Source organism: Lingula anatina, chromosome 1, assembly GCF_051362555.1.
Source record: "Lingula anatina isolate TDL-2025a chromosome 1, LinAna3.0, whole genome shotgun sequence".
NCBI lineage: Eukaryota > Metazoa > Brachiopoda > Lingulata > Lingulida > Lingulidae > Lingula > Lingula anatina.
The window spans coordinates 468,369-479,867 of record NC_141767.1 but is presented as its reverse complement, the minus strand read 5'-3'; the positions used below and the strand labels follow the sequence as shown (position 1 = coordinate 479,867).

Genomic DNA, 11,499 nt, shown 5'->3' with positions numbered 1-11,499 from the left:
GTCATTAATGTACTTTCTGCGGCCATATCGCCAAAGGTGTGAATTACTTCTGATTGGGGGTCTCCTCTTAGAAATCTCTCTACGTGACCGTGGTGTGAGTTACAATGAAGAAAACGGCTGCCTTTTATGATGAAGTCAGTGTTATTGTGTTCCTCGGAAGACCTATATATAATACAGGAACAATAGCTGGTCCACCCCCGGGTCACGCTAAGCAAACGGTCGTGCTGCCCTGCATCGATTTTCTCTCTGTCGGAATTACGGTGGATGCGTTCATAAAATAATCAGATATTTGAGCATTGTTTCTGCTACTTGTCAAGACGATGACAACTCGTGCTGCAGCCAAATTTAACCACCAATTTGATAGCTAGTGAACCTTTCAGAGCATACATCTAAAACAAAAGAGATCTCGCACCACAAACAAAGTTGACATTAAATGCGTTGATTTATAAATCCCTTGGGTAGCGAAAGACAAATGTTGATCTGCATCTTACAATTATCCGCCAATTCATTACCACGGCTATTATAACAAAATAAATGAAAGGTATTGGATCTTTCATTCTACATCTATTGAATACAATGTTTTCCTAAATTCACTCTATTGAATTTGTAACACAAATTGTAATTGCCCTATGTGTCAAAATTATCTTATTCTACGCTAGCCCATAGATCATTGTATTATTTCAAGTATTCACCAGCGGCCGTGTCCATAGTGGCCCAAGTTATATAAGTAACATCAGTTCTCGTTGGCTGGCGAACTGCCCGTTGACGGCAACGTTTTTCCTGTGCGCGAGAGGCTGTTCACGCAGTAATTAAGAGATATCCCATGAATTAGCAAATAGCGTCGATTGCGAAGTGCGGAGGAAACCACGTCGCGCCTCCAACAGCGGCTGGCGCTATAAAAGCGGCACCAGGGGTTCTAGCCAAGCTCGAGCACGCACGCACGTCTGAGTAGGAGGCAAAGGAAGTCCGTTAAAAGAAACACAGCCTCGTCCATTTACTTAATGCATAGACGCTTCAAGACATCTACATAGGAAGGATTGACAACAGACTGGCTTTTGAAAGCGTTCCTTCCTTAAAAATAATTCTGTTTTAGCGTAGAAGTTTGTTATTGCAGTTTCTATTGAGCACCATCAGAGTAAGATGCACGTTTTAGCCACGGCGACGATATGTCTGCTCTTCCAGGCCTTTCACGGTAAGATTTTTTATCTCTAAGTTGAATTAATAATTTTACTTCGATCAATTTTATTCTCTTAATTTACTAATTGTAGCGCCTTGCTTTTACGTGCTACTTTTTATTTATCCTTTATTTTTGCCGTTGTTGGTTTTTTGTTTATTTATTTACAAGATTCAAACGGTAATCAATGAACATTAAATATTTAAAATGCTCACAGCTTGAAATAAAGCAGCAGCAAAAGCAATCTTCACAATTTCAGCTTAAATGTTTTACCACAAAAAATATTACAACTAACTAAAGGAGCAGATTGTTATACTTCTAAAGATGTTAGGTTTCTATATCTATCGAACTTCTTTTGGACTGAATCACAAATAATGAGAATTATGAGAGTTGAAAGACAGAGTCAGCTTATATATATGGTGACCTGCAATTATGTTAGACTTCAATTCTTGAACGATTAAAATGATAAAGATACCATTTATGTGAATTGCAATTTATCGTCATCAAATGGCCATTAGATCTAATTAAGCTAGAGCTCTTTCTATGGAAAACAGCGCTTTAGAAACGCAATTGAGTGGAAGAAGAATATAAAATATCAGCTCAGGGACAAGTAATCTATTGAAGACTTTATAATACTATCTAAAACCCCCTTTTTTCGAGAACTGCTTAACGCACAACGAAATTGTTTGCATAGTTTGAAGTTCACGAATGAAGAACAAATCCGAGATAATGTTGGCAAGTGGTGTTTCATGTTTGGAATACGCTGACGTCTATGCCCACATTGTGTACCTTAGAATGATCGCAGACTGCCATTCACTTTCACTCCTAAATGTCACCCTTATCTTCACGAAGCACTTGGTTTCTATTGTTTAAATATGTACAATGCACAAGAACGATCAAAGGGCTAATCCGTCGATACCCTTTTAGAGGAAAAAACATGAAACGTTCTCAATTAATTCGTTAATAAATGCCCAGAGTATCAAAATCAATCATTTTCTGGTTGGATTTTCAGCGTCAATCTACATTATTTCTTCAAATGTGCTAATCGACATGATGGCTTTCAAGTGGTGTAATAGCAATAGCTTTGGTTTCATTTTCGGGAAACTGAAGGTAAATCATACGACTATGTGGTATAAGCTCAATGGATTGTCAAATGAATCATGTCACTCTCTCACTGATCATAGGTTTAAGTACTTTTGATTTAAATAGGGGAGGACGCCACAGCTATCAGTGACTACATACGTGTAGCTTTAATGTAGCAATCTTCTTTACCGAAAGTTACACAATGCCTGATCTAATTGCAAAAGCGCGACATCAATATCACAGGCAATAAATTTAAAAAGTAGCAAATTGCATACTTATTGTGCAGTTGTAAAACAAGCACCTTAGATCTTTTTTAAAGCCAATGGACTAGGAATGCATAATGTTACCATGGAGGACCACTATGGTTTGCTAGGTACGAAGTAGATATCTTTGTATATCTTTGTATATAGACACCAGCCATCACCTGCAGCATGGCGACCACACTTGTTACATCAGTCTTAGTGTCACGCAGCATTCACCGTGTGGCTATGTGAGTACAGTGTACAGATTACAAACACATGGTGCCCGAACTTCTAAAAGCCTGGATAACATGCGATTCACACATTAAGCACCTAATATTCCTTATCTCTAAAGATGAACATGGGTAAAATTTCGGGGGGAAATTACAAAACGTCCCACGGCAAATTTTCACACAAACCAGATTTCAAGTAACGCAATACAGAATAACCGGTAGTAATATTGCTGTAATGTGTGTTCTTGTATTCAATCGGCCGTGACGTCGCCGGCGATTATCAAGTGTGTGTACACTGCCGAGGTGAAAACAAAAGAATGTCAGCCGTGTCAGGTTAGTTCTTCATGCTTTGCCAATCCTTTGGGGAACTGGACACAAAACAGTCAGTTACGATCACAGGTTATTTAAGAAAAAAGCAAAGACCGGCAAAACAACGGGGAAGAAAGAGAAATAAAATGCAGAAAATGCCTGCTAGGACGAGTCAGGAAATGTATTATTGGAACCTTTATCTTTCGTTCCATGCCGCATTGGGTGATCGTAAGCAGGGAAATAAAGGACTTTAATGAGTATTTTGAGTTCTATTTTATTCATAACCTTTTTCCGAGAGTGCAAGGAAATAAGTGGGCGGGGGCACTTTCTGTGGAAAAAATCGTTTGTGTCCACACTGTATAGAATAGAGAGTAAACCTTGTTTTCAAAACATGGTGAAATTATATTTTCACGGTTAGAGTTGAACGCGCCGCAGAACAATGATACCAGTCAGAAGTGTTTTCAAAGTAAAGCAGGACATGAATTACGGTATGTTTATCTACTGTGTAACACGTCAAAATTTTCTTAAATGTGCTTAAGACAGTGACCGGTGTTGAAACATTCATTTTCCCCATGTTGATGAGCCACGGAGGATTGATGCAGAGGAACTTATTTGAACAAAGTAGTTCGCCACACTCGACAACTCTGAGGGCATATCGGAAGTATACCGCCGAGTATGGTATCAGGTTCCCTAACAGCCAGCACCATTTGTCTTCAGCCATTTTCTCTGGCTGTCAATCAAAATCCCATTGCTCGCTATGTGGTCTGCGTTAGGTAGAATAGCTGGCATTCACAAAATCTTGATTGAAGTGAAAGCTAAAATTTGGATATTGTGAACGTTCTTGCTTAATGGCCATTTTATCGAATTTTTTCCAATCACACAGTTTCTACAAAGACATACAGTTAATAACCTTTTCTAGTTTTAAATTATCACAAAAGCTAATAGGGTTCAATTCCTTTTTAAAAACATAGTATAACCTACCAATTCGTCAGTCTTATTTGAAGAAAGAAGCGTTAAGTCTATCTAGTTGAATTGCTAGACATGTTCCTTGCGTAATGGGCAAAATAGTGAAAACCAGCTAATTAGACTTACTTAAACCCACCATCCCAAATCAATGAAAAAGTATGTCGATCCGTGCGAACTTCGTTTCGTTTAACTGGCCTATGTAAGATCGCGATCATGGAAATAAGTTACCAGCGGATGATTTTCATGTGTAATTAAGCTTTTCTGACATAGCCTTTGACCATTTAATGTACATTTCAACCATCTACATATATACATCAAGATGCACATTCACATTTCAACGATTTCAACCACTGTTATATACATTAAAACCATTATTATATACATATATTTCAACCCATCAGATATGCATTTCAACCCATTAAAAATACATTTCAACCATCCAGATATACATGCATATTTTTCAACCATTCTGATAAACATTTTAATCAACGTGATAAATTATTTTCAACCATTCAGATAAACAATTTGACTAATCGGGTACACGTTTACATTTAAACCAACTAATTATACATTTCAACCAATCAGATGTAAATTTGAACCATCTAGATATACGATTCAACCATCAAGATAAGCATTTCAACCAGTGCGTATCACCTGTAATTACGACTATTCAGTGGCATGAAAAACTACCGTTGCCTGAAATCACAATGACTTTTAATTGATATCAATCTCCGCTTCAATTGTTAAAATCCATTTGAGTGGCGCCATTCATCCGCGTTGATCATTAAAACAAAAGACGGTGTCACCATTAAGCAGAAAATCATGAAAATCTCTCTGATGCGCAAACAAGGAATATTACGTATGGTAATTATTGTGATAAACGTGTTTTAATGATACAGCGGCTCCTCATTAAGGCGAAATTTAATTGCCAATTTTGGACAGCCATTATACCGTACGAGAGACAAAGTTAAACAGTAGAACCATTGTAACGTGGAAATAAAGACACTTATTGGTGTAACTGTCATCACACCTATAGCAAACTTTATAATATTACATTGTCGCCAATACTACTTCGTTAAATAATCACCTTATCAGCTAGAATTAGACATACCTGAACACAGTCTACATATATCAAACTGGCACTCTTCAGCCATACGGTCACAACATGGGTACAGTTGGCAGGTGTCAAGGCAAAAATATCACCTGAGTTTCACGTTTGTTTAAAAATGGAAGCCGTATCGTGTACATTGTAGCATAGGGGCCCCCTCAGGCGCTTTAGTTAAAAGGTTTGCCAGGACATTCGTTTTTGGACGTAAACATCACGAAAGTGAAGAGATTGGCCAGATTTCTTACAAGGAGAACTCTTTTTAATTGTTTTTTTTTTTATTTCACCATTACGTTAGAAACAAAGAACAAAATCGGGGATAAACATAACAACAGTTTGCTAAAATATCAGGGCATTACTCTCCTCTGACATCATAAAGAATCAGATTTTAAGACTTTAGCACAAAATCCCCGTTTTTCACAGAGTATAAGTGGTGATCTCTTTCGATCAAATTTTTGACAAAATTATGTCATGTTTTGCCACCCTCTCGGTAGTTGTACATGTACATATACGTCCTGTATTTAACACATTGCCTTAGCATAATAGCCAAACGAGATGGCACTCTAAGAAAAAGTCACCTACAACCCCTTGCAAGCCTATTAGTTTATCTTGATGCTAAAGTCACCACCTGGGCGAAAAGCAACATGCATTCAAGCGACTAGCGTGTTTGCTTTGCTGATTTGACAGCGAACTATTCTAGTGACAGATATCAGAGTCTAGAGCATCAGCTACTTCGACAAGTAAAGGATTTGAAAAGGGCATTCCAAGCAGACGGAGGGCAATCCTGCCAGACCAGCTTATATCTCGGCGCATTTTAGAAAATGCAGCATCAAAAACAAACACATTTGCCAATTTTCAATATCATTCCATCATGATACGTCTATTAAGGGTTTATTTCTTTTAACTGCGTTTGCTCATAATGGAACATTGATTCAAGCCAAGTATCATATTAATGCTAAGTTAAAAGCTTTGACTTTACACTTGAATAACAACACTGTTCCACGGAAATGACTGTTCAGCTGACGTTGAAGCTTGGCACTTATGAAATAGGACCAAGGAAATAAAAAAGTAACCAAATTCTCTTTTTTGTACAAGTTCTGACCATGCTTCATTAAATGTAAACGACTTAATGTTTATCAAATTCTAAAACTAAATACTAATTACTCCCTATTGTACCATTTACAAGCCTGTGTACCACCATGCCTATGTATACTATAGAAAATAGAGTGGTAATGATTTATAACGTTTGACTGAATGACATTTGTGATAAATGATCCAAACACATATCAGATATTGGTGAAAAGAATGCACTTAAATCGTACGATACTTTAAAGCATAGTTTCTAACTCCATTAAGTCTTGAGTTGTTGAATTGAGCGATTTTAATTGGCTGAAAAAGTGGAGCGCAATCCAATAAGTTTCCTTTTTTTCTTGTTCTGTTTGTTTGTTTTCTAATTTATGATTTCGAATAACCATTTTGATAAATCCGTTTTCGGCATGTGAAACATTTTTTCTTCAAGCACTCATATCATGAAAGAAAAAAATTAGATGTACAAATGTTGAAATGTGAGTGGAATATGCCCATTCTTTGTACATAATGACACATACGTTCTTCAATCTGGAACCGTGTGTAAAAAAAAACGATGCAGCAATATTTTCTGTGCTTCAATCACCGCAGAATAATTTACACAAAGAGCACATTTAGGCAATTATTTGTTGAAAATAACATCCTGACAAACGCAAAGTAATGCTCCTTCAGAATGCCCCGACTTTCCAAATTGGCCAACCAGTTGTACACCTGTGTGGAACATATACGTGCATGTATATGGCCTCATTTAGAATAGAGGACTAACTAGTCCGAGGGTCAAATATGGCGACCCACTACAAAGCTTGCCGTCTAATCCGCCAATAGACACTGAATAGATATCCCGTGGGGAAGTATTCAAGTGGGTCGGCCATATTTGACCCTCGTACTAGTAAGTCCCCTATTCTGAATGGGGCCTATGATTAAGGCGTCTTTTTACCAGCTCCATGTGCCCTAAAAATATGGCTTGGTTTGATTGTTGAAATTGTTACAGTTAGTGTAATGTTCCTTCCTATTAAAATTCACGGTCTGTGGAATAAGTTTAGTCTAACACTGGTAAATGATGACCAGGTAAAAACGAAATGGGTTCAAACAAAAATTGTGGATTAATTCAACTCAGACTTAATCTGAAAAACTTAACATAGAGTCTACTGAGGCACCGCTGTTACAAAACTGTATTTCAAAACTAAACAGCAAAAATTTCTTACGTTAACTATTTTAAAAAAGCGCAAATCAAAGTCTTGTGAAATTTTGTGAAGGTCATTATTAAAGAAGACTAATAAAAAATACATTGTTTTTGAAAACTATATTAGTCAGCCTCGGGTAAAGGGTCCTAGCCCAAGCCAGTTTATTGCAAAGATTTGTCTTAATTTTTTCTTGATAAATTGAAACGTAAGTGTGCGATCAATAAGGGAAAGTAACTCGTCTAGTAGCGAAGAGATGATGCATGACTATATTTGCTCTTTCCTTATTGAGCGAGAAAGTAAGGAAACAAATGAATAGGAATGGTGCGCCTCGCCAATATCATGAGATGGAGATTAAACAATTAGATGAATCGTTTTATCTACACTTCAAAGCATGTCTGAATTAAGAGCTTAACGAAGGACTATTGCAATACTTGGTAATGAATATTCGCTGATTTTGCAGTCTATATTTTTTGGAAGTGCTTCAGGGTGCGTCCGGCCCAACATATCTTCCTAGTGAAATCACAATAGGGCTTCCTCCATAAGACGCTATTAATGCCTCTATTCTGTGAACGATCAATGTAGATAAGCATATACCAGCCAACAAACATTATCGATTTGAGAGAGAGAGAGAGAGAGAGAGAGAGAGAGGAGGGGAGGGTTTAATACATCCACGTTGCCATTATACAGTGTATAACCTCGACATCAGTTACAGTATAAGCCCTATAATAAATATATATTTAACCCCTATTATAAGACTCCATGGTTATCTTGCAGGTTATTTAGCAGATGGGTTTGAAAGAGACACCCGAGGATTGGGGATTATGCGCATGGGAAAGAGAGCCAACCAGCTGAAGATGATCCGCCTTGGTCGCGGTATGAGGATGCTGAGGCTCGGGAAACGAGGCGACCCCTACATGTACGGTTACCCCTACGATCTTTTCTACGAGCCAAGAAATGATATCGCAGAGCAATTCCGTCGTCAAATTCCTACTTATCCCAGAATAGGGAAAGACTTAGACTATGCGCCATTTAGTGAGGAATGGAACTGGCCGGCCGCCAATCCGAGACCCCGAGTTGGCAAAGAACTGCAGGACTACGAGTGGGCGGCCGCAGAGGAGGCCAACCACGACGCCTCTCTCCCCTTTGTCCTTTCTCGGAAAAAGCGCTCGGCTGTAGATAGGCCAGAGAGCCATTACGACGAGAAAAAGGGCAGCCCATCTCTCCCGCGCCTCGGCGAGCCCACAGCAAAGCGTTCAGATGACGAGCCCCTTCCCTATTTGCCCAATGAAGACTATGAGCAATACGTCCGTGGAATAATCCCCTATCCCCGCATTGGCCGCTACGAAGCGTATGACATGCCCCCAGTTTATGATGAGGATCCTTATTTTGACACGTACGCAGACAAACGTGCTTTCCGCGGATTACGACTGGGAAAGCGTATGAGAATGCTACGGCTGGGAAGAAGCGACTCCCAAAAAACAAACGACCTTTCAAAAGAGGATTCTGACTTTTCACAACACGAAGAGAAGCGAAAGATGCGCATGCTACGACTTGGCAAAAGAAGCGAAAATAGTAAAATCAGTAAAGTTGCACCGGCTAAAAATGAAATCGCATCCAAGAACTAATAGTTCTTTTCCATCTATTTCATTATTAATGAAGGTTTTTGATATTCATGAACATGGAACTTAAAAGTCAATGCAAAGCTAACAATTCTTTAAGCATTTGCTTGAATGCGCAATTTCTGTGATTTACAGAGTTGTGGTTCACTTGAACTCTAATAGAAAATACTCGAACCAAGTTCACGTATGTTTATTTGGAAATATGAAGAAGCAAGCTTTGTTTTCGGCTGAAGGGTTGTACAGAAATATTATTTTGGTACTGTTTAAAATGTCTAATGATTTACAATTATGGTAATAAATTACTATTCTATAACAGCAGGAGTTTTTCAATGCAAAAAAAAAAACACTGTTTTATGTATGTGCAGACAATCGTTAATACAGATGCATGAGTGAACTGTTCACGTGCTAGAGTTGTATGAAAAATGTACATTGCGTCTCTCTTTAAACTCTATCTAATAACAAGTCGGTGCTGTGAAACTGTGCATATGAAAAGGTATATTTTCCATTCGTCTCTAAGAGGGCATTCCAAGAGATTTAGACCCCATTTCCAGAGATTAGATCGATCTACTTTAGACCGACCTAACTCCCTGGGGGGTTCACGCTAAATTGCAGTCAGCCGACCGCGCACGGAAGTTAATTACCCCCCTTACAGCTTGTAGTATAGGCGGGACGGACATTTAAGCCGGATTATCTGACAGTAATCAAGTGAGACTCCACACGGAGATAGATCGATCTAAAATCTATGGGAATGCGCCCTTAGCCTAGCCAAGATATGCCTTTCATATGCAATACAACCGGTTTCTCAGTATATCCGCCAAGATTTCCATAATTTTACCTTCACTTAACAAGCGTAAATACATTGGCAAAATATTCTTCAATTTCATACGATCTATAAAACGAAGACAATCACAGATTTAGATCTAACGCTCATTAACTAAGCTTGAATTCCATCTTCCCTACTTGATTTGGATAAGTAGCTATCAATATGATCATTAAGTTATGGAATAAAATTAACACAATTTGCGACCAAATGGATGTGCCTTTCCAATTAGCTAGGGTGAACTTGCCTGTTGCAATGATTCGAGAGCGACATATTTGGTCGAAAGACATTTTGGCAAAGCAAAATTTTAAGATATTTTTTAACAATCTATTTTGTCCTTGTGCGCCTCCAGATTGCAGTTCAACCAAATGCCAAAACTATTTGCTAATGTTAAAAAGACTAAACTGATGTGAGCATTACGGAGAGCTGCAGACACTGCTGAAAACTGTGAACCGAAAAAAATACTCCACATCAAATAGTAAAAAATGCAAAACATCAAAAAGACAATATCTGAATCATAAAAATATAGTTATTGAATAGTTTTCGTGGAGGAGAAGCCCCCCCCCTTCCCGAAAGAGGGTAAATACATGTATTTTATTGCGCCGTGTGGTAAAATATCAAAATAAGAAAACTCGTAGCTAGTAAGGTTTGTTTTTCAAGACAGGGAGTTTTTACTTCTATTCTTGCACGCAATGCTCCATTAAGGCGTCCCCGTTTTTCCACTAACAGGATGTGTCCATTTTGATGTAAAAAGTATCCTGGTGAGATTCACCCTTGAGTCACATTAGCTGCCGTTAACATCATTTTCACAATACCCGAAACGATGTCTCTGACATTTTTTTTCATCAAGGAGAACGTGAATTTCTTCTTTTAGGGCGTAAATTGAAGTTAGAGAAGCATCAGAGCCATTTATCAAAAAAAAAAAAAAAAAAAAAAAAAAGAAAAAAGAAAAGAAACTATGCCCCGTAACTGGCTGTAACAAAATAAATCTCTGTGAAGTATAAACCAGGGTATCTTAGGGTTCATGAAACTACGTTTATCGCCAGCACTACAAAAGATAAACAAACAAACAAAAAAATAAATAAAATAAAAAAGAGAACGTGAAATCAAAGCCAAAATTTGATACTGAAAGTGGCGTTAGTTCCGTGTTTTCTAAAGGTATTAGCATACAAAAAGAAAAACACAGCAACTGTAATCCAGACATCTAACGTGACTACTCTCTGGTTGCTGCTAGTCTGTTACAAAATTGCTGACAAGCCTCTTCCTCGATTTTATAACATTCTATACTGAAGAGCCCTGTGACGGTCCAGAGAGTGGGTTCATACAGGTCCGCGTGCAGCAGGTACTCCTGTGCTGCCAAATATTGTTTGACCATGAGAAATGCTAAGGTGACTACAAATATACCATAATAATAATGAGGATGATACTAACTCCCACGAAAGCGTGATTATGTAAATAATTAATATACTACATACATTATTGTAATATAATCTGCCTTTTCAAAATTTCCAACAATAATAGTTCGTGTTTATCATCAGAATCTGATTTTAAAAGAAAAATTAAAGATTTCTCAAAGACAGCGATACCCAGGATAGATCCTCTACATGTATATAAGAGAATAAAATTAGATTGTTTTCACTGTTCGTATATGATTAAACTGTAGTTTTTCAAATATTTCATT

General features: G+C 37.8%; 1 protein-coding gene across 1 annotated transcript; it reads left to right on the top strand.

Annotated features, from left to right (window-relative positions):
- The first annotated feature begins 755 nt into the window (after window positions 1-755).
- Window positions 756-9,311, top strand: LOC106174053 (uncharacterized). The gene is made up of 2 exons (XM_013555430.2): window positions 756-1,192; window positions 8,154-9,311. Exons 1-2 carry the CDS (start codon window positions 1,141-1,143, stop codon window positions 9,002-9,004), a joined length of 903 nt encoding a protein of 300 aa, XP_013410884.1. The 5' UTR covers window positions 756-1,140; the 3' UTR covers window positions 9,005-9,311.
- The last annotated feature ends 2,188 nt before the right edge of the window (window positions 9,312-11,499 follow it).